Raw genomic sequence first — 23,939 nt, forward strand, 5'->3', positions numbered from 1 at the left:
TGCTGCTTTCAACTGCATGTTTTTGGTTTTGGGTGTTGGAGGACCCAGAAGTCTTCGCTGAGTATTTTGCTTTAACATGCCCTGCACATATTCAAGGCACCCAAAAAACATAATTTGTCTATCATTTGCCTTATCCTTCTGAACATCCTGATTTTGCATTTTCTAACTGGAAGGCTGGCTACAGCCCCAGCAAGATGCAGCCTGTTGAAGCCTGGCCTGGTAGTAGCCGCTGCTGCTGCCACTGGGCCAGGACTGCACAGGAGGTAGATTGTTTATCCAGTCGATCTGTCTGCTCTATCAATGTTAGCTTAAATGATCCTGCTGTTAATATCTTTGAGTCATGAATGCAGTATGAATGCAGTGCGTCGTTGGTGTACTTACTGCATTACAAACAAGAGCTAAATGAAGCGGGTTGCTTACCTTGTAACACCTGGATGTGGTCAGCGATAGGAGAGATCCGGCATGGGTCCAGTTACATCAGTGCTTCTGGGTTCTATAAATATAATCCTTGCCATCCATTAATGGTCAATGAGTGTCAGACTTTACAAACATGCTGCAAGCAGTTGACCAATCACAGCAGTTTAAGGCAATTCAAGTAGTAACCTAAATTAAGTTAATATGAGTATAATATGTCCTTATATTTTTAGTAGCAGTCATTTTCAATTGCAATATTCTACTGTAGGAATTGATGAATGTTTTATAAATAATTCTGAATAAATATTTATATTGTTTTTGTTTCCCTGGGTAGTAGATGCATTTACAGTAGACGAGCACCTCTTTAGCCCCTGATGGAGATTACAGAGAGTGTCTTTTGTCCCCTCTAGGGTTGAAACAATTACTCAATTAACTGATTATGAATCAATTGCTAAATGAATCGTCAACTTTCGGTTGAAGGTTGTCATTTTTTTTTCCTGATTTCTCAGCTTCTTAAATGTTTCTTTGCTCCATATTAACAAAGAAATCGTCAAAACCGAGTCAATTTATTTTGTGGACAAAACAAGAAATTTGAGAACATAATCATTACCAGGTTTGAAAAACCACCGACCAAAATATTCTGACATTTTATTTATGGACCAAACGATTGCTCTGTAAATTTCTTGAAATGAATCGACAGATGAATCGATTATGAAAATAATCGTTAGTTGCAGCCCTAATCCCCACTCTGCAATCCCTTATCTCACAAGGTGGACCAGCTTAAAAAAAAAAGAATAATCATTTCTTTTTAAACGATCATAGGTAAACAGCCCTCAGAGATGCATAAATGTGGCTCCTTCTGGCTCAGAGACAGGAGCCGGCCCAGTCTGTGTCCTTCTTGTTAGCTAATATTATATCCCAATCAGGGCCCGACTGTCTTAAGCCACAATTAATCACAGCTCTGGCACATGCAGATAGCAGAGCCAACACACTGTCTCTTAATTAAAAGCAAACAGATTAAAAATGATTAATAACAGCATTAAATGTTCTTGTGGACCTCATGCAGGACTGCTTATAAAAAAAAAAGAAGAAAAGAGCCCATTAACCCCACCCCCCAAATCTTTGCTAAGCCCTCCAGTCGGGCTTTGTTTGGAATCAGATGCCAGCTCTCTCATGAATACAAATTTTCCTGTCACGTCCAGTGAAGAGAACACCAGGCCTCAACTCTGTGTCCATCCATGTCTTTTGGTGTTGGACTATTTACTTTTTTTGGACTATTACTTTTTTTACCCGTTTTTGTAGGGGTGGGCGTCTGTAGTTGCCTTTTGAAAATATATAGAATGATTAGGGCTAGGCAATATAGCGACATTTAATCTATATAGTGACATGAGACAGGATCTGGTCTTAGACTTCAGATATTGTCATATCATGATCAAGTATCTGTGATGACTTTTCCTCTAAATTTACTTTATTGAATTCATTTGTGAAATTCACTAAATATTACAAATTAAATCAAATTCATATTGATTAAAAATGGAAAGAATCCCAAAGAAGTATAAAAAAGTCACTTAACTCATCTTTTATTTTAAGCCTAATAATTTGTGTTATAGCAAAATTTCAGCATATTTATAGTCAATGTCATTGTTTCTAACACGCGTAAATGATCTTAATTTGAAGAAATAAAGCAGGTATTATCTGAAATGAAAGATAATAATAATCGTGTAATACAGATCATAAACGGTAGATATTTTATTTTATTGTCACTCTCCTTTTAAGAGACTAAAAATATCGGGATATTGTTTATAAGCCATATCAAAAAAATATGTTGCTTAATGATGATTTCTGATTAAATAATCAGATCATTGCTGTCATATTTTATTAATAAAAATGGAATGGAACAACATATTTTCGAGGAAAAGGAAAAAACAACAACAATTTGCCTGTAACAGCAGTGTTCATTCAGTCTAGTGGCCGTGGTGGTTCACCTACACATTATTGCATATCAGGAAAAATGCTATTTGAATATTCATCAGTAATATTTGTCAAATAGTTGAGTTTTCTAAACTCCATGTCATGCAAGCTAGTGAAAGTAATGCAGCATTCACAGCATGTTGAGCTAACGGTAGAAGCTAACGAGGTGCATTCAAAGACTAAATGTCATCACTTCTGCAAACACACATGTTACTGCTGCCACCTTGTGATAATAGATGCACCACAAATAGATGGATTAGAAAGATTTGTATTTATAAATGCAATAATTGATAAAACGTGTTGATTGAATTTGTTGTCAAATATTTTATTTTAATTTTTTAAGTCATTAAGTGTGGCTGGTGTTCCATGTTTTCTCCCCATTAGCATAACCACGCACGGAGAGCATAACCTTTAGCAGAGAATTAAGACACATCTACGAATGGAGTTGTTTTTCCCTCCTCTACCATAGGGTATGTTGATTTTTTTGGCTTTTTCTCTCCCCTGCATTATTTAGGCTTATCTGTGGGACAACAATGAAGAAGTGGTGGGATGGCTGGAGAGGCAGTTGGCTGAAGAAGAGGGCGCAAGGTCCGTCATCGACGAGAACATCAAGTACATCTGCCGTGATCACATCCTCAAGCAAATCCGCAGGTGACCATTGAAACCAGTGTGCTTAAGAGTAACACACTGTGCCGTCCACCTGTCTTTCCATCCATCTGTTCACCTGATGAGCACATGTGAATTGTTAATGTCGCCTTCTTTTGTTTTCTTTTCTCCAGCCTTGTTCAAGCCAATCCAGAGGTTGCCATGGATTCTATTGTGCATATGACCCAGCACATCTCACCCACACAGAGAGCTGAGGTTGTCCGTATCCTGTCCACTATGGAGACGTCAGCCTCCTCCTAGTGGGAGCCTGGCATCTCCTCCCTTCTTCCCCTCCTTCCCCCTTCCCCCTTCCCCTTCCCCTTCCCTCCTTCCTTCCCTATCTGGCTGAGCCGCAGTTCAGGCCTCGACCACAGCCACAGGAGCAGCGGCTAAGTCGTCGCTGCTCCTAACTGAGGCCTGTGCTGGAAACTGAGGCTGAAGGAGCCAACATGACGGCACCTGGCAGCTGCCAGGTCACTGTATGAACCGTTGGCAATGATTCTCACCGAGCAAGCGAGTTCAGGTGACTCGACATTTTTGTGAAATCGCCATGCACGTGTGCCGGCATTCAGATAAATCCATAAATTCTGTGTTTTGTAAGTGCAATTGAGAGATGACTCAGAAAGAAAATCTCAACCATTAGGAGTTTTCACTCATAGCTCAAATATGACATAAGTTGTCATGTTAGCCTTCTTACTTCAGTGTTTGTCTAATGTCTAAAACCATGAATCATCACTACATTTTGTTTTACACCTTTTAAATCTAGGCAAGGCAAGGCAGTGTGCCATCTAGTTGTCAGCATATGTAACTGCAAGGTACAAAGAAAGCTTTATGTTGTCTAGAAGAAGGTATGCTACATTGTACTCCACGTGGGAATGGGCATGTAAGCAAGAGAGAGATCAGTTGCCATAACTACCACAGAATTGTTTATGCATTTCCTATGTCGCTCATTTTTGACCAGGAAAACCAAAAGCATGACTGAGTGAAAGTGCCGATCAGCATTTGTATTTGTCGAGATGCTTAGTGTGGAGGACGTCATCAAATCTTGAGACAGTAAGATGGAAAACACAACATTTACACTTACGGAAAGTCATTAGAGACGCTGAGATTAGACTGAACTCTGGAGGAAGATTAAACCGTAACATACTTTACGGTGTTTTGAAGACCAGCTTGACAGTGACAACACATTACTGAGGGCATTGATGGGAAAAAATGGGACATAGGCAGCACTTAGTTACTGAACAAAGGGGGCACTTGGACAGATTTGGACGGAAGAGCCCAGCAGGGAGCAGGGACCACATTGGTGGACTGTTTCACAGTGACCCTGCAGTGAGCAGTGTGTGCGGCTCGCCACACAACAAAACCACAGCTGTCCCTTCTGTTCTCACTCCCACACTACACACACACACCCATACACAGTGCACACACACACACATGCTGCTTTACATGCACTTTAACTGATAAATGTACCCTTACATTAAAAGGTAAAAAGGCTTAACTGCTGCATGAAGCGCACAAGAGATACAGTACAAGCGGTTAATACACAAAGGTGATAATGGTTTCAATGGGAGTCAATAATGGTACTACACTGGATAATTAACTATGGGTAATGATGTGTTAGTGAAACTAATAATCATGGGTTCTTTTGGGGGTTTTTCTAGTAAAAAAAAATGGATTTCTACTTAATGTTAAAAGTCAGATGATGTTTAATTTTACTGAAATCCGCATTAACTGCTCTATTTAATGTTTGTACCTTTTGTGGACATTTAATGTTACTTATTTTTTATATTAATTTTTGAAAGCAATGCTTGAATCACAGTATTCTACACTTGAGTGAATTGGACACTATTGATCACTGAGACAAGTTGTTTTGACGATGTAAAGTGTCTTCGTGGTCAAAGCTGCGTCTTTTATTTTACGTGCCGGTGTCGACGCGTCGTCCAGTTGCTTTATAAGTAGCTGTTTGTTTCTTGTACATGAACAAAGATTGGATTTATAATGATCAGCTCTAAATGTGCAAATTCAATAAAGCTTACCCAACTGAGTTTGAAGCTTTTAAAGCTGTAATACATCACTTTTGTTGATTTTTGTTATTGCTGCAAACTTTCCCACTAAACTGTTGTTTTGTCCATTAACCACTTCCACATATTTTAATATTCAATCTTCAGAACACTCCACTCAATTGGGACATTGTTGCTTGTTTATTTATAATTGGAATATTTAAAATTTGCAATTTTTTTTAGCTTGTTTTTTTGTCCCACATTCTTGTATTTAGGAACTTCATTCAAACCTCAAAATGTTTGTCTTAATGAGGACATTATTCATTTCATTCAGATTTTTTGGAATATTTCTTTCTGAAATATTCAACTTTTTTCAGAGACAAATTGTCATCCAAATGAATTGAAACACATATTTTTATTTTACCACTTGCTGCTTCTACATACATCAACATACACACTTCATTCAAACTTCCAAATGTCCAAAAACCTGAAACTTTCCACCCGCAAGTAACTCTTTCATGACCTTTTTCACAGTTGAAAATGAATGGAGTTGTCAGTCTATAACTACTCTATGAATGTGAGACAATAAGCGCTGAAATACTGATCTCTTGTCTTCGTCTTCTGATGTCAAACCCAAATGTTTTTCAGCGAAAATAAAGGAATAGTGCTCGATCTTTCAATACTGGTCCTGGGGGAACAAAGGAATAGTGCTCGATCTTTCAATACTGGTCCTGGGGGAACCCTCTCCTACATGTTTTAGATGTTGCCCTGCTCCAACGCACCTGATTCCAATGGTCCGCTGATTAGCAAGCTCTACAACAGCCTGATAACGAGCCGTTCATTTGAATCAGGTGTGTATGGAACATGTGACCCTCACAATAAAAACATGATCATGATGCAGAATAAATCTATCAATATCAAAAATAGTCTGAAAAATAAATCTAAAATTAAATACACAATAATGTTTACAACTGTTATTAAAACAAGCTTATATATATGTATATGTATATTCATATATGTATGTATAAGCTTTACAGCTAATGTGATAATTATAATCAAATGTCTTATTACTGTTTTAAAAATATTGCTACCAAAATGTTGAGCCACTAATCGATTGGGGGACCACATGTGATGTGCGTTCCACCAGTTTGACACCACTCTGTCATAGAGAGTTGTGGAGCTGATAAACTTGATCATCATGGTATGGAAAAAAAAAAAAAATGTCATGCAAAACTTTTTAAAGAAAGTTTAAGATTAAAGTTTTCAAGAATTGTACATGATTAAATTTGTCAATTATTCTTTCTTTTTTATGTTGATGATCTTCGGGTCAGATAATCACATCACTGGAAAGTTCATTCATTCGAACTGTCGGAGCAAAGTCTTTTCCTCTGGAGAGGAATTCCCTGATCGTTCCCTGTAAGGACACACTTCCCGTTCCTCAGTCCACGGATGATTAAACGATTCCTCCTGATTCTTCCTGACTTTCAAACTTCAACCGTCTTAAGGATGGAGGATGAAGAAGATCAAACAAAATATTGAGGGATCTATCTCATCCTTTCTTTTTTTTATTTTGTCTCATTCATTTATTCATTCATTCACTCAGTCATATCATCCCCTCGGCTCTATCAACTCTATTACCATCCCACCAACAAATATGTAAGACAAATTGAGTTGCAGGCTCTCAATACCCACCACAATTATACCAGACCCAATAAGAAGAAGAGTCATTTGATGGTATAATTGGAAAAGCTCCTCGCTCGGTCTCACTGCTCTCCCGGAGGGTTTTGCTCATTTGTGTTGGCGCGTTAGCGACTAATTCTTCCTCTAATCGCAGACAAACTGTGCCATCAGGTTGGTCTTTTAATACACAGCAGGTAACTTCTTTCTTTTATCTCATTTACAGTGTGGAACTGTGTTGATTTACACGTTTACATGAACGGAACACTAGGGGATAATATGGTATGTATTATGATGTTCTGTTCTGATAGTATTTCAAAAATGTGGAACTAAATTGAAGCTTATTCTAAATTTCAATATGTTTTATTAACATTTATCTGTTGTACAAACAACGCACACAATTCATTTGCTCTTTAATATTATATTTCATGATTTCAGGGTGGAAGGAGAAGTATTTTCATTTTAAAGTGTTTTTTAGTTTATGGTTGAAGTCAATCTAAAAATGACTTATTAAATTCCTTAAAAATTAGATAAGATTATATAGATCTTATTCCCTAACTGAGAAGACATTGTCTTCCTGAAGACCTGAGTTCATCAGAAACTTGTTTCAAAACAAAATAAAGACCTGTCAATGATGATTTATTTCAACTTTTTAGTCTAACTCTACTAGTCTGTAATTTTTATCTATTTTATCTATTTCTATTTAGTACTTTATTTATTTATTTACTTACTGTTACTCATCTATTTCATTTTTTCCGTTATCGTTTGTGTTTTTTCATTTTCTTTTTCCTTCCTTTTACTCCTATTTTTATTATATTGATATTTTAGTCTCCAATGTTTTCCTTTGTGGCTGTTTTTGAGTTCCCCGATAATCTTTCCTCACTTCCTTTACTTCCTCCCTCCCCTCCTCACTGCTTTACTTATTTTCCTCACTTCTTTAATTCTTCTTTTCCTCACTTCCCTGTCTTTCATGTTACTGTCTGAATACATCACATTGTTTTCCTTGAATATGTTTTTATCATGTGAAGCACAAGAGTTGCATTGCCTTGTATGAAGTGTTATATAAATAAAGATTGAGTGATTATACAGAAGCCTTTTAGTCCTGTACAAATATTTGTGGACAGAAATGTGGTCATTAATGCTTCAATTTGTACTTTATGTGGTCTCATTTTCTCTTTTTCCTTCTGTTTTTGTTCGACAGCATCACTTGTGATGAGATGAAAATGGAGGCATTAAGAGACTCCGTCGTGGAACTGTGGCGACTGTAATCCCACTTCTCTGCGTGTCTGTCACTTGACAGCACTTGAGAGACAATGACTGTGACCCAGATGCTGGATTCCAATTAGTGGCGGTGAGTGTAACAGTTGAGATGGAAAGTGAACAGGGTCTTTACAGAGTCCTGAGGGTGTCTGAGTACTGCCTGAAGACAAATGAGATCACAGAGGGAGAGTCAGTCAGACCACAGCTGTTTCTGAAGAGTCTCAGCTCAGCTCGGCTCATGTATGTGTTCCTCTACATGTTATGAACATGTACGGCAGCACAGTCACAGTGTCTATAAATTTTTTTTTCATAATGTTTGATCATAGGATCATTTATCATTTTTCATCTATTGATGTATTTATTTCCCATATTAGAAACAGAAAAACATGCATGAATTATGAGCCTCACTGGTGGTGATTATTACACTTTTTAAGTGTTGTGAGTGAGCTTCCTTCATGCAGCGGAACATGATTTTTGATCAGGCTAAATTATGAAGTTCAACATCTGGCCTGCAGACACTCACCAACGGGCAGTGAAAGTGTCAGGGTGTTCCTCACTGCTTTCTGTCCGCAGAAAACATATATGCTACTGTGTTATTGGCACAGGGGAGGTTCTTTACACTAATTTGATCTTCACTCTTCGCACAATCCAAGTCAAATAGCATTTGTACCTCAAAAGAAGTAATCACAAATGAAATATAAACATTAATTGAACTAAGAAAAAAGGAGTAAAGACGGAGCGCAGGACTTAAACATTCAAATAAATAAATAATAAATAACAGCACATCTGAACCAATACTAGACATTACATTAATATGCCACACAAAGAAAACTATAAAAATGAATTAACAATATCTTTGGACTGTAAACCTTCATCCAATTTGATATTGACCATTTTCTTCAAACAGAAGGAACAAACAAAGGAATCTACAAACTGCAGGCTAAACATCTAGGCCTAATGACAACCAAGACTTTGACTGTTTTTTGTGATCATTATGTCTGGATTTATGTCCCCACAACCTCATGTCCAACAGGACAGTCAGAATTGTTTGGAAATGTGTTTGAATCCTCGATAAAGCCTTGAGGCTGAAGTATGTCTGTGTTGATTATAACTATGCCTATTATTAAATGGATCAGTCAAGATATCAAATCTGAATTTACTAAAGCAACAATGGATTAGCAACTCCTGTGTGCCATGATATATAATTGCAGATTTTTTCAATTGACTTTGCTGTAGGGAGACGGCAGTTTATAAATGTCAGTTTCCAGACAGAAAGACCAGAAAAAGTAGTAAACATGTGGATAAATCCATTTGTTCTTTTGTCTTGTCGTCTTGAACAGTGAAGTCAGCGTTTATAATGTATCAATATTTCTCTCAGCAAAGCTTAAAAAAAAGGAACAGTCCATTGGTTTGGTTGTCTGTGATTTTGTATCACATTTAATCTCCAGCGTGTTTGTCGTCAGTATCACGGCGTGATCATGCCACGTTAGTCTGAGATAATAACATAAGAGAAACACAGCTTAGTCGTATGTGTAATGAGACACAAACGGCTCCCTGTAACTGTGTGGATCTGCTGCTGGTATACACAATACAGCCGCCACACACACACACACTTTCCTCACATTAACATTCATGGAGCCACTGGAGTGTGTCGAGCCACGTTCATCAAGCCGGCGACAAGATGCGAGGAGCGAGGTGGAAGAGGGAGGAGAGAGGCTGCCAGTGAAGGTTGCTCAGTGTGGGAATAAAGGAAAGGTCAGCAACCAGAGGTGTCACATCACCGGTCGTCATACATCACAATCATTACTGTAGGTCATTGTTTGGTACGGAGATCATAAGAGGGAGAGGAGGTGTAATACTGAGAGAGAGAGAGAGAGAGGACACGTATCGCTCTGTAAATGTTTCTATGGTGCAGACCTGACTCTATGGGACAATGATGTCCGTCTCTTGACACTGGCAGTTTTGGTGACAGAAGTTACACACTGGAGCTTTAATAAGACCCTGAAGAAGTAGAAGAAGGTGACTTTTCCAATGCCTATAATGTTTATGTATGAAAACTTGGCTGTTTTCAAACTGGCAGACAATGATATTGATATGACATACAGTAAGTGTATATACCACTGATTTTCTGAGTCTCACTCAGAATCTTAAATTCTTCTGGGAAGGACTTTAAAACTTAATGTGATTTACACTGTTCACGACTATAGTGAGTGGGTGGACGGACCACCTCGGTGGAGCCCCTCCCCTCAGGTGAGGGCGCATAGATGTCGAGGCAGATGCTGCACATGTTTGAGTCTGGTCTCTGTCAGAGATTTCGTCCTGTTAAAAGGCTCCACTGATGCCGAGTGTTGTTTCTCTTCTCTCTATAATATTCCAAAGGTTTCTGTCTTAATATGTACAGAGACGTGAGATAATGTATGTTGTGATTTGGCGCTATGCAAATAAAATTGAATTGAATTGAATCCAAATAACTTTATAATTCATTCCATAATTAATATAATATGTAATCTGGTATGGTACAAAAAGTACTGTATCAATTTGTTCTAATGTTTACACACATTTCCATAAACTATGGCTCAATATAGAGTATAGAGAAAAACACAACTCACAAACAGCTAAAAGTTTAATCGTAAAAACACTGATGTGATGAATTCAAACCATCAAAGTTATTTGTGCACTGTAAGTCTACCTATTATATACAGAAATGCATCAAATGTGTGGGAATTATTTGTTGTTTGTTTTGAGGCTGTTTTTTCTCCCAAAATAGCATTTGCAGAACTACATCTACACAGTACATGCCATCACAATTTTTCTTCATTTCATTTCACACAAATCCTCATAGGTTACCTATGTAAGTATAACAAGAAACACAGATGCAGAGAAAATCAGTGCAGACTTAATCGAAATAATGAAATTGAGTTTGCGCAGGAGTGAGACTAACTAGTAATCAGGGTGTTTGCATTTCTTGGTGAACAAATGTCCCTATACGTGTTCAGACATCCAGAGAACTGTGATATTTGAATAGAGTTCAGCAGTTTGGAGTCATGTCGTTGATACAGGAGTTTCACGTTTTCAGAATTGTGTGTATGCAGTGTGCGACACACACACACACGTGCGGACTGCAGAGCCTTTATGAGTTATGGTTCGCACAGAGTTGCTGACTCAAAGAGTTGAGCTGAATGCAAACATCAGTCCAGCAGTGGCCCATTTTAGAGTCGCGCCACATTAAAATTCATACATTACAGCGGTAGCAGTGAAGCGTTTAAAGCCAGCTCCCTGTGGAACTGTTGGTTTACTGCTTCTCATCAGGCCCGTGGAACGGCTGGATTTGTGACCAGTGTCCTCTGGCTCTGAAGGACAAAGGCAACCAACCAGGGAAATCATTGTGCTTGACAACGTAGCGTGATGTCATTGTTGGACACTGTTGCTGTCCGACATTTAAGAGCATCAACCCTCCTTGGGTGTCATTTCTTTGTGTTGGTGTTCATTTGACATTACTACATTTACAGTGATATTTCAGGGGGGTTTTTTTTATGTGGTTGTATGAGGTGTTGACACACAATCAGCTGTGACTGTGCTGTGCATGTCCCCCAGTGTCCCACGAGGAATCAGTCGGAGACGCAGAGGCTCACCCTCACTTGATAACATGGGACACAGAGAAAAACAGACTTAAAGCCCCTGAAGCTGAGCTAATCAAATGTTATACCTGTGTTGCTTTAACTCGCTTTAACCTTTTCTAGCTGGAAAAGTGACTAAACCACTCACTCTCCCGCACCAAAGTCCACAGAGAAAATCAGCATTTGTAGCTCACAGTTGACTGCTGCCTCGTTGGGTAGTTTGTGTCAAAGGATATCAAATACCAAAAACTGCAAACTAACCTATTTGAAATTGCTGTGAAGTCACTGATTTGCTGTGGAAAACACAGGATGTTCTCGTGTTATTTTAAAAGCTATTAATTCACAGTATAATATGATACAGTATGAGATAAAAAAAGAAAAAAGAAAAAGGAAGATTTATATGGATTGGCACAGCACCACGCCGCGATTTATCTAAAGCGGTAGATAATGGATGCATGGATAATTGCAAAATTTCAAGATCACTGTGTGTGTGTTTCTGTGTATATGCACAAAATGGTGTTTTAATTATTTTAGCAAACATCTCTTACACGTTTTTTTAATTGAGTTTATAATGGACTGTATCTGTTTCATTTAAATGGTGTATTTTATTGCCTAAAAAGGCTACACCATAAATAATTTTTCAGACTGATTGTGATTTTTTATCAGTTTAGATTTTTGACATACATTTACACACACTGGCGCATATACTGTACGTCCTATACTCACTGGAAGAAGATCACACATCAGGGTGCTCCACTGCAATCTTTAAAAATGAACAGCATAGAAGACAGGGATTAAAATCTTAAAACTGCAGTTGCTGTTGTGAGGGGACGACTTATCAATATCTGTAACGTGGAATCTGTTCCTCACAGATGAAGCACTGCAGGAGGAGGGAAAAGTCGGTGGGGAACTCTTACGATTCTGCCCCCCTTCAACTTTAATCAAAAGTACACAGTGACATGGTGCAGCGCTCCACTCCTCCTTCTCTCTCGCTTTCACAATAATGGGGCCGCTAAAAATTCAGGAGGCAGGCTCCACATCAATCACTCGCCAGATTTGAGTCCAATGCAATAAATATGTAAATGAGGAGAAGCCAATGTCTCGTAGCTTTGAGATCAGCACAAGGAGGGAAGAAAAAAAAGTGGGGGTGGGGGGGCTGTATTAATTGCCCATGGCCAGAGGAATCCTATTACTGTGGGCATTGATTATAAAATTGTATGTGTGAATGATTTTCATGCAAAAAGTGGACTAGACCGAGCCTCCAGCCAGAAGTGGAGGAAGACTAAAATTAGCGAATGGAGCCAAACCGTGTCAGATGCCAAGTCTGAGTTCAAATAAGATTATTAGATTGAAGGAATATTTGGAGGCATACTTTGTGAAATCACTCCTCAGTGAACAATGGGCCTTTGTTGATCGTGGGTTTTATTTCCATAATCGCTGTCAGGTATAGATTCAAATTGATTTGGAGGCTTCACGTTTGACTTTCAGATCTTGCTCTTAATCAAGGCATTTTGGGCAGATAAACGGGAGATTATGTCGATCAGAAACATGGCGTAATCCCTCCATAGGGAAGGGAACACTCAAACATGAAGGGCTTAACAGGCTTCCACTGACATAATATGAAAAAAAAAACAAAAAAAAAACGTTTGTGCTGTAGCTGTGTTTATGTGCTGAAACCTTTAACATCGACAACTCAAGAAACAAGGTTGTGGATGTTATGAAGGCTTCATTAAAGGGATAGGTCAGGTTTTTTGAGTAGTGGTTGTATGGTACTGAGACACATTTGGTATTACATGAGAGAAAAATCAATTTTAGCCACTTACCTAAAGACTCATCTTATTGCATCTACAACTGCAATATCTTACAGTTTGTATCATCTTGTTAACATTCTCTCTCAGCACCAGAACCCATAGAGAAAACATCACGCCACACAGGAGATGTCGATCCACTGCTGCTTCCATCAGTAAGTTCAAATGTTTTGACTTCTGTGTTTGAAACATATTTTTTTTAAATTTACCTAAGCAATACAAATTTAGCAGACAAAACAGCAGCAGCTCCTGTGACCCTGTGAGCTAAAATCACTGATTTTCTCTGTGGACTGTGGTGCAGGAGAGTAGAAAAGGCTGTGTATCAGGGAGATTAAGAAGCTTTTGGGGGAAAAAAAAACAAAACCAACAAAACATCAATCCCACTAACAAGTATTGCTTCTGTGGCCAATACCTCTGTGTCAGGAAGTCTCCATTTGTCTGTAAATGCTATTGAAAACACATCAGTGAGCCCCACTGTTGCACCAGCTGACGTCTTCCTCAATTCTCATCAACATGCACTCAGTTATTTTAAATTCACTTCCCCCTTGCTACCATGGATTCTTATTCTTATTATGAAGCTTATTAGACGTTTGTCTATGATATTTGATGGAAAAAAAAACAAAAAAACAATGCTTGTTCTGAACTCACTAGTCAAAGATATCCTGGTCATGTGATCCACCCAGTCTGCCTCTAACTTCATCACCCTCCCATTGACCAAACTTATACAGTCAATTTGATGTAAATCTTTAAAAACAAACCTGCAGGTTGAGTTACAGAGACAGATTACAGAGACAGACGTCCATTGAGTTGCTCCTTCGCTGCTGTGTTTGTCCTGTTCTCCTTAATGTGCTTCTCACTCTAGAATATTCACTCCGTCATCAGCAATGTCTCCTTTACTAACAGAGAAGCCTCAACACACATCAATCAGGTGATATTTATCCTCTTGAGGCGTCACAGCAGATGATCCACATATTTGATTTGGACATTTACATATACAGTATGTATACATACATATATGTATATATATATATATATTTTTTACACTTGGACCAGCAATCCTTTATTTGCAATAATCCCCATTAAGTGACTCTGCTTTATGTGGAAAATACCCAATAAATGGACAGATGTTTGAAGACTATTATTATAGTATTAATTTCAGTTAATCATGAACAAATAAAGAGAGACCATTTAACACACCACATATAAATGATATATTTTTTCAGCCACATTATGTACCAATGTTTACCCCAAAGTGTACAAATACTTGTACCTTTTGTCCCTGTTATTGAAAGTTCAGTCTTATTCTTGATCAAACTGAACCAGTTTGTGCACAATATAATACCCGAGTACGTCGTTACAGTACTACGGCACACAAATATACCCACTTAAAGGGTACAAGTCTGCTTTAATTTTTCAAAATACACAAAACAACGACAATTGCCCACACAATAATTACAATTCGAAAAATTGTTATGTATGCGAAAATTTCAAACTTGTACATAAAATGTGCAATTTAATTCACTTTTCATCCTCTCATAATCGAAAGAATCAAAAGTATAGAAATGGTCTGGTCCTGTACCCTTATTTTTGCGTGTATATATTTATTGATATATAAATACTGTATATCAATAAATATACGGTAATAATAAATATGCAGCTGCTTTTATCAGCTTTTAGAGACGTTTTTTCTACAACTCAAAGCATCAAATATTTCACATCCTATTTATATATATATATCAGCTACATATACATTTTCATTTAATTTATTTTAAAAAAAGAAGAATATAACGCTCATCCCAAATAATATACAAATAATTTAACAATGCTCATAATGTGTTCTATTGAACTGCAAACAATATCATTTTCATAAAGTTAATCAGCAAAATCATGTACTTTTTTCAAGAAAAATATAGTATTTTGTCTCATGCAGACAATGTTTTAGACAGTTTTTGATCAATAAAGGGAACAAAACGGAATGGGCTGTCATTTAGCATCAATTTATTCATATTTCCATTTTTATGAAATGAGGACATAATACAAACTAGCACAGTGAGCCACCACATAAATAGAACAGCTACAAAAGTTTGGTTCTGTTTGCGTTAAATGGTTTGTATGAAGGTTTTTATTTCACAATACCGCTGAAATTCGAACCCCTGAACTCTGGAGTTTTTACGTAAACAGTCGACTCTTCTCTGTACAGTTGTCTGTGATTCTATACACGAGAGTTCACTCGTGTCACGCGATTTATAACATATAAAATTTTCTGTTTTTTTATAAAGTGATCCTTTTGTGAAGGCAAACGCGTGTTGAACATCAAATCATTAAAAAGGGACATGCTGCACAAATGAAAACAAGGATTGCACAGTCCTGAGAGAGAGAGGGTTTTTGGTCAAATATGTTAAACATGACAATCATTATAGCTTCTTTACATGATATATAAATGAATTGAAGTGGTTGCTGTTTGTGAGAAAAACCATTGTTTGTTCACGTTAATATTTCAGGATCATTTTGTTTTAGTCCTTGTGTGTGACAGCATTTATGAATGTGACGAGTCAAATTCACAGGGTTGGTTTAAATAATAAAAACAAAACAATCTAGTACAGCACTGTGCAAAAGTCTTCAGCTACCATTAGATTTGTTGTTTTTTCAACCCTATAATGGCCATATAACGCTGAATTAACCAGAGAAAGTTAAAGGGGAAAAAAGTGTCGAGTTTTTATTCATTATCAAAAATCATATATATATATATATATATATATATATATATATATATAAAAAATGACAAAGTCATGCAGGATTCAGAGCCTTTTATTCTGAAAAAATTTACTGAGTCAAAGAGCAGTTTTTTTAAGACATGAGTAAGAGTCTGTGGCAAATTCAAGTAACTATTTTTTTTAAACCAACACATCTCATACGTTTCCCGTTTCTTTGATCAACGTCAAATAGTTGAGACTATTATAAAAAGTTTAGTAGAAAATAACAGGTTTTGCTTGAGGAAGATGGCAACTGATGTTCATGTCATTCAAAATGTCAAAGGTCACAGAACCATCCAAATTTAGCATCAGCAAGGCCAACAACAAAGCTGGTAGTGGCCGAGGACTTAAGCACAGTAACGTACAAATGCAGACATTTATAAATACGTTGCAGATTAGCATAAATAAATAACCACATAAATAAATAAACAAACAAATAAATACGTGAATAAATAAATAGATATTTTGCCTTCATAATGCTGGAGTGCCATGTGGTTGAACGTGTTACCAGACGGTGCCCTCGCTCATGTCCGAGGACGGCTGTGACAGCTGGTTGGAGTATCCGTTGTCACTGAGGGACACTGTGGTGTAGGACGGTGTGCTGGGTCCACACATGTCACTGGAGATGCTGTGCATCGAACCCGGTCCACCGGGCTCAGGACTGGGCGATTCCAACGGGTGATGAGACACCGGTGCGTCAGAGAAGCACTGCACGTCTCCTGGACAGTGGTGTCCCTGATGGTGGTGGTGGTGGTGGTGGTGCTGATGGTGGTGGTCCATGGCTCCTAATGGGGTTCCCGCAGGGACAGAGGAGGGGATGAAGCCCAGGTCTGCTGGAGTCTGAGCCTGAGATGATGGTGGACCTTGGAAATACTCGTAATTCCCTCCCGGGCCGTAGTACTCGCCGTAATCTGTGGTTAGAATAAAATGGCTGGATTAATGTAAGGTCTATAGCAGGCAGTGATGTGACATTACTGTGACAAACTGCAGTGAAACGCTAAAGAATGAACAAGAAAAATGAAAAAAACATTTACAATCTGACATCTTTTTTTCTAAAATCTAAATCAGGGGTGTCAAACATACGGCCCGGGGGCCAGAACCGGCCCGCCAGAGGGTCAAATCCGGCCCACAGGATGAATTTGTTAAAATTTCACAGTAATCTAAATGTAATGTCAAATGCTCCAGATACCCGTGACTAAATGTTTGTGCCTTTATAGATCCAGTGTGCTGTGTAAATAGTACATTTAGGCATGATATTGTTGAAATTGCACTTATATTTCTCAAGACATTTCATGTTTTGTAAAATTATCCTTCATTAAATGTAAAACAAAGGAGAAAAAACAAAGGAGTTCTTGTTGTTCATAGGTTATTATTCTATTATTTTGCTATTTTTACTGGTCCGGCCCCCTTAAAATCAAATTGTGCTGTATGTGGCCCCTGAACAAAAATGAGTTTGACACCCCTGATCTAAATACATGTTTATAATATGATGTTTTCATTTGTCTACTCTTAATATTGTTATTCTGCATTACAGCCTAATTTGCAAGTTCTTTTTAGTTTCACATAAATATTTTTAATCATAAGCAGACTTTTTATTATTACACAATTTTACAGCATGTCAGCAAGGGGATCAAACTCACTCTTCTGATGATGAAACAATGACCCACTCCACCACTGATCCACTACTATTTTTTGTTGTGCAATCCATCAACCAAAATGTGATGACTATTTCTCTGATGGACCATGAAGTGCCCCCTTTTCCCGAGGCCCCCAAAGTCCCTTCAAACGGCCCTGCTTCAAATATCAGCCCTTCATCCCTTAAACATTCACTCCTCTCCTCACCTCCATAGTAAGGGAAGTGTCCGAGCTCTCCGGGCTCCAGTCTCTCTCCCAGCGCTCTCATTCTCCTCGGGCTGCGGAAGAACACGTGCCTGCGCGTGCCCAGAGCGCTCAGCTGCTTCATGCGTCTCTCTTTGGATCTGCGGTTCTGGAACCAAACCTGGAGGGGAAACGGGGACAACATGAGCATCGTGTGGTTTATAATATCCCAGAGGGGGACATGACATGCTGATGTCTGAAGACATATGGACGCATTTAATTATTAAAATGTTGGCTGACGTTATTACAGCGTTTACTAATACAATAACATATAATAAAACACTGTAATAAATTGGAAAAAAATGTTTGGTTGGTGCTAAAATATCCCCGTTTTTGAACATTCACCAATACATACACACATGTATATGGTGTAAATATTCCAAATACAAAACTAAACATAACACTGCTGTTTCCTCATTTATAAACTGATGAGATTGTGTGTTTTTAATTATTATTATTTGTTTTTTTTTTACTGTCAAATTCTAGTATTTTTGATGCCTTCTAATGAAAGTCTTGTGTGTGAAATGTTCTGTACAGTAAGAAGTTTGATTGCTTGATGAAGAAGACTCTTTATAGTCTGTGTCTCAATAGTCTTTGAATCGATCTAAATCCATGACGCACGTGGAACCCCTTTGGTTGTCCGATAATGGGCGCAGATGCGTCATACGTCATCCTCCGTGTATGTGTGTGTGTGTGTGTGTTACCTGGATGACTCTCATGCTGAGGCCCGTCTCTCGGGACAGCTGCTCTCTGATGTGTCTGGTTGGCTTCGGCGTGGCAGCGAACGCCGCCTTCAGTGTCTCCAGCTGTTTGGCTTTGATGGTGGTTCGAGGCCCGCGGCGCTTCCCGGCGCTTCCCTGCTCCTCGTTCTCGTTGTTGCAAATCACGTCCTTGTCAGACAAATGTCCCGCTTCCGAGTCCTTGCCGTCGTCCTGCGGGTCCTGCTGCGAGTCCGGAGACAGACTGGGCTCACTGGACGTCGTGACTGTAGACGAGAGTGACGAGACATGAAGTTTATTATTATTATTATCAGGATGGATCTTAACTATAGCTGCAAAAAAAAAAGCAGCGTATACAGAAGAAAATGTCACACAGGATATTAATATCATATGCAATGTATCTATTTAATATAAGATAACGAAAAGCATATAACATAATATAACATAATATAATATGATATTCATTCGTTTATTAATATTTTATAATAACAGACACATCATTATTTACATGATTTATATATATTTTTAACTTAGTCATGATTCACTGTATATATAAAATATAACACTACATCAACAACACAACAATCAATACTACTACTAATAATATACCAGTATACTATTCTATTAGTAATAATAACAGTAACAATAACAACACAATATTACTAAACATTATTCATTTAACTTGTTTTTTTTAATTCGTGGAGCACGTTGTATTGAGAAGTGCTAAACGAAAGACTATATTAATAACAACAATAAAAAAAAAAATAATGCCCATAAAAAACAACATTAAAACGAGGACAAACAATAAAAAGGCTCGATTTGAATCACCTGACAGGAGGATTGTGTCTTTCCCGTTGCTGTTGTTATTGTTGTCGTTGCTGTTGTTGTTGTTGTTTTGATAGTCGTCTTTACACACGAACTTGAACTCGTCCAGGATGTAGAGCTCCTCCCCCGTGGACAGCTGCTTGTTGCACATGACGCACGTGAAACAGTTGAGGTGAAACACTTTGCTCTTGGCTCTGCGGACCAGGTCACTGGGTAAAATCCCCTGTGAGCAGCCGCCACATTTAGTCCCAAACCTCCTGTTCAGTCACACAAGAGGCAGAGGATCTGGATCAGGATGGTGATGATCAGGGTGATGATGATGATGATGATGATGGTGGTGGTGATGATGACGGGGTGAACTTCTGCTGGGTTTTAATACACACACGTGATCATCACTGAACGTAATGCTTTTTAATGAACTGAACGGAACACTATCAAATGTTATCGCCCCCAATTTTTATACTGTATTGTGTTGTACATTCATTTTGTAATTGTCGCAATTTGAATGTTAACTTTTTATTAACGCCAACTTTTTATGACAGCCGATTAATCGGTCTCAGTGTGTTTTCCAGTAAAGTAAAAACATGTTTTATAATAGATAATATTGTATATATATATTTTTTTAAAAATCATTTAACTATGTGGATATTATTATATTATACCTTTATTTGCACCAAACAACTAATCAATTAATTGAGGAAATAATCTCCCAATGATGGGTTATGAAGAGATAGCTGCAGCCCTATATTGTTTAATTAAATCGTGTGTTTTTTTTAAATAAAATAATAAACACAATGTGCGTTTTTAACAGCTTAATAGATCATATAAATAATAATAATTATTATTGTTACCTGCAGCCCAAAACTGCACATATACTGTACATTTATGCTTTACAATTTCATAGTTTGCATTTTTTTATTCTGTAGATTCTATATAAAAAAAAAAACTTCCACATGGTCTCTAATCCAATTCTTAAGCGCAATCAGCATTTTTAACTAAATAAAACAAAAGAAAAAAAAAACAAAAAACAACCCCCATGATATTCTGACACGTTTGTTTTCACACTGCATTTTTTTTGTTTATTTCTTTCACGTCGCATTTCATTGCCTCATACAGTAGAAGTAAACACCATCTGCATTTTTCCACTCATCTTCGTCAAATCCCAAGTTTCCTTTACACTTAATTTCCTCTTCCTTTTTTTCCCCTTCCCATCATATGACGATCATGGAATCATTGTTCGCTGCAGACCAATATTGTACAATTAAAATTGCATTTTGTAGAAATGTGATGCTCAGCTTCTCTACACGCGGACAGGCTCACCTGAAGAAGTCGTTCTTACAGTAGAGTCTGCCTTCTCGCGAGAAACACTTCTCCGTCAAAGTGCACTTACAGTCGGTGCACTGGACGCACTTGATGTGCCACGGTCTGTCCAGAACTTTGAGCAGGAACCTGTCCACGATCGGTTTGTCACAGCTGGAACACTGGAACATGGTCTGCATGTTTGGACTCTTATATTCCTCCCCCCCCCAAAACACTCTGTGACTGCGCGTCTTCTTTCACTCCAACGGCAAATCCAATGCATCCAAAAAAAACAAAAAAACAACAACAACTAAATCTCACTCGTGACCACTGTCAGCATCCGTGCGGGGGCGAGTGTCATCTCCTGCTCTTCTGTTCCACGGCACGACAGGAATCCACATGTGGCCGACAGCTCCACGCACACGCTACTGTCGGGGTGCATTTCTTAGAATCAATCAATAAATACATTCAGAAAAAAAAAACGACTGCGTGGAGATCAGAGCCAGTGACATGATCCCAACACACACACACTCTCTCTCTCTCACACACGCGCGCACACACACATGCAAAGTGCAAATGCAGCTCTGTCACTTTTCACTCTCAGTCTGAGAGGAAAGCTTTATGGTCGCACCTCTTGAAAGCTCAGCCTATTGTTCGTGAAGACACCCGTGACGTCAGAGCCAGGACAAGCCTATAGGACGAGGTTTCAGCTCACTCCAACACACACACACACACACACACACTTGTGAGACAAGACACTTTCAAACGAAACATTTGAAGGAAATTCATTGTTGTACTGTTTTACACATTATGTAAAATAACCTCCAGAGAGAGACTGTGATGATACTGATGACGTCACGTGATGATGAAGAAGAAGGAGAAATCCTCTGAACTCAGGGGTTTCCCTCATGATCTCGTGCTCGCTTGAAAGGACAAGAATCATCGCTAATGGTTCTAATCTCTGGAGATAAGGACCGCGTGTCTTCTACAGAGTTGAAAAGATAACACATATCTCTCTCCTTGCTCGTCCTTTGTAATCGTCTTTAAAACAATCAAATGTGTCGTTATGACATGATATATAATGCAAACATATTATATCTGTATCTGAAAAACAATAGTTGTGCAGTTACGAATGAATACATAATTCAGTTAATCCCGTCCCCTGTTTTCAAAGAATATCAATTTGCATCAAAAATCCAACAGTTTTTATGTCCCAAAGTCATAATCATTGTCATATAAATCTGTTGGATGCAACTCACAATGCATACAATACATATACAATAAAAATCCCTTTGATAATTATCACAAAGACCTACTTCTGTAAACTAATGAATTCATAAATCACTTTCAATCTGTACACTGCAAAAAAAATGCTCTGTCCTCACCTGAGACCGTTGGTTTAAACAGAAACATCAGTTGCTTTGTCAATTCAAAAAATGTCCAAAACAGAAAATGTGTGTGTGAGTGGATTTGTTGATCAAAAATGCACTTAATCCATGGCTTTAACAGGTTTTTTTGGCTCAGTTTATGGGAACGAAGCAAATTGTGGATACATTTCTGGCAAAAGGCTAAATCGTCATCGTCATTGTGGTTTCTTAGTGAACCTTCAACACTTTCTATTTCGTATTTCATCAGTTCATTAGAATTCGTTCCCTTTTGACCTCCAGTGCGTTGTTCTTTTCTTCTTCCTCTCCTTTTCAGTCTGCCACGGTTGGGACATCACATTTGACACAAAAGCAAACACTTTCTTTTTTTTTTTGTGGCTTCACCCACCAGGTCCAAAAAAAATATCCAAATAGCCAGTCATTTCAGTGTGAAAGAGGCTTTACAGGTAAATATTACACCCTCTTAACATCCACTCTGCTGTGGACAATAACTGTCCCTTTGCTTTACTGGGAGTGAACAGTGTGAACAAGTGTCTCCTCCTCCTCTAGTTTGTGCTCCTCCATGAGAGGTGTTGATTAGACTCCCCCTCCTCCCCCTCAGCATCACTACAGCACACGAGCGGTCTCTTGTGCAGTGCAGCTCAGGAATCTGGCAGGGAGCACACTCTGTTTGTTTTGGACTGAAAAAAAAAAAAAAAAAAGAAGAAGCATGTCATCAGTATTTGTTAATTGTGGCTAATTGGCCCTAACGAGATGAACAGGACCACCCGCTGGGAGTGTTCATACACATCATTTGTAGGAAACAAAATTAATTACTGGATGCTAATTAAAGTCAATGGAAAGCGATTTAGGCAGCAGTGGGATGTGAAAACAACATACACTGGCAAAGAACAGCAGGTCTGATGCACGGTAATACTACTACTACTACTATTATTATTATTACTAATAATAATAATAATGATGATAAGAAGAAGTAGAGGTATACATGTTTTTTTATAGCACTTTTAAAGGGTGCTATAAAGACCCTTCACGTGTTTAAAAGTCGTGAAATCAAACATAGACATAGAAAAAGTACACAATTCCACAGGTGATGGAGCCTCACGACGACACTGATGATGATATAAAATGATGACTTTAGAAGTTTAGAAGAATACAACTGACTATATACACTCTCACTTTTAATAAAGTTAAAGTTTTTTCTTTGCAGAAAAGGTTTCAGCTTTAAAATGTAAAATGTTTTGTCCATTCAGGCTCTATCGTGACTCATAATGCAGTCTCTTTAAAACAAGGCCCTTGCCTGAATATAAGGCCCTTGCCTGATATAAAAGGCTAAGAAAACCAAACAGTTTCCTGATACGTCCATACCTATGGTCATTATAATATTTAATTTCAGCCAGTAAATCCTTCCGCACGTTACACACTGGACGTTTAACCTCTTGCTTTAAATGGTCAGTATATATTCAATATGAATTGTGACACTTATTATGGAGAAGAACTCTTCAAATAGCTCTGTTCCCGCTAAATTTGTCAGTCTTCATTCACACATTTCCTTTTTTACGCTTGAGTTTTTGCATCGAGATAAGCAAAAAAAAAAGATGTTGGATTTACTGATTATATCAACATTTTAATTCATTTTTTTTTCTAATGTCAGTCAACAGAATGTTATTATACTTTTATCCACTGACATA

General features: G+C 38.0%; 2 protein-coding genes and 1 long non-coding RNA gene across 9 annotated transcripts in view; 2 read left to right on the forward strand and 1 right to left on the reverse strand.

The window, feature by feature from the left end:
• Nucleotides 1-5,074, forward strand: part of acaca (acetyl-CoA carboxylase alpha) — a 46,074-nt gene extending 41,000 nt beyond the window's left edge. For all 6 annotated transcript variants that reach the window (XM_044016538.1, XM_044016539.1, XM_044016540.1 and 3 more), the window contains 2 exons: nucleotides 2,900-3,036; nucleotides 3,165-5,074. In XM_044016538.1, coding sequence (XP_043872473.1) covers nucleotides 2,900-3,036; nucleotides 3,165-3,291 — 264 coding nt within the window. In that variant the 3' untranslated portion in view covers nucleotides 3,292-5,074. The remainder of the gene's footprint in view (nucleotides 1-2,899; nucleotides 3,037-3,164) is intronic.
• Nucleotides 5,075-5,731: 657 nt separating this feature from the next.
• Nucleotides 5,732-13,538, forward strand: LOC122761336. Of its 2 annotated transcripts, none has more exons than XR_006358543.1 (3): nucleotides 5,732-5,881; nucleotides 6,362-6,989; nucleotides 7,909-8,269. It is a non-coding gene; the product is annotated as an uncharacterized LOC122761336 (long non-coding RNA). The 2 variants fall into 2 exon arrangements; XR_006358544.1 differs by lacking the exon at nucleotides 5,732-5,881 and adding an exon at nucleotides 13,483-13,538 and having other exon boundaries at nucleotides 6,064-6,989; nucleotides 7,909-8,058.
• Nucleotides 13,539-16,184: 2,646 nt separating this feature from the next.
• On the reverse strand, nucleotides 16,185-21,343 carry LOC122761337 (LIM/homeobox protein Lhx1-like). The gene is made up of 5 exons (XM_044016545.1): nucleotides 20,888-21,343; nucleotides 19,571-19,824; nucleotides 18,728-19,008; nucleotides 17,988-18,144; nucleotides 16,185-17,056 (listed from the first exon to the last, which is right to left on the reverse strand). Exons 1-5 carry the CDS (start codon nucleotides 21,064-21,066, stop codon nucleotides 16,650-16,652), a joined length of 1,278 nt encoding a protein of 425 aa, XP_043872480.1. The 5' UTR covers nucleotides 21,067-21,343; the 3' UTR covers nucleotides 16,185-16,649.
• Between the last annotated feature and the right edge of the window lie 2,596 nt (nucleotides 21,344-23,939).

The sequence above is a fragment of the Solea senegalensis genome, unplaced genomic scaffold (genome assembly GCF_019176455.1).
Source record: "Solea senegalensis isolate Sse05_10M unplaced genomic scaffold, IFAPA_SoseM_1 scf7180000014589, whole genome shotgun sequence".
In the NCBI taxonomy this organism is placed as follows: Eukaryota; Metazoa; Chordata; class Actinopteri; order Pleuronectiformes; family Soleidae; genus Solea; species Solea senegalensis.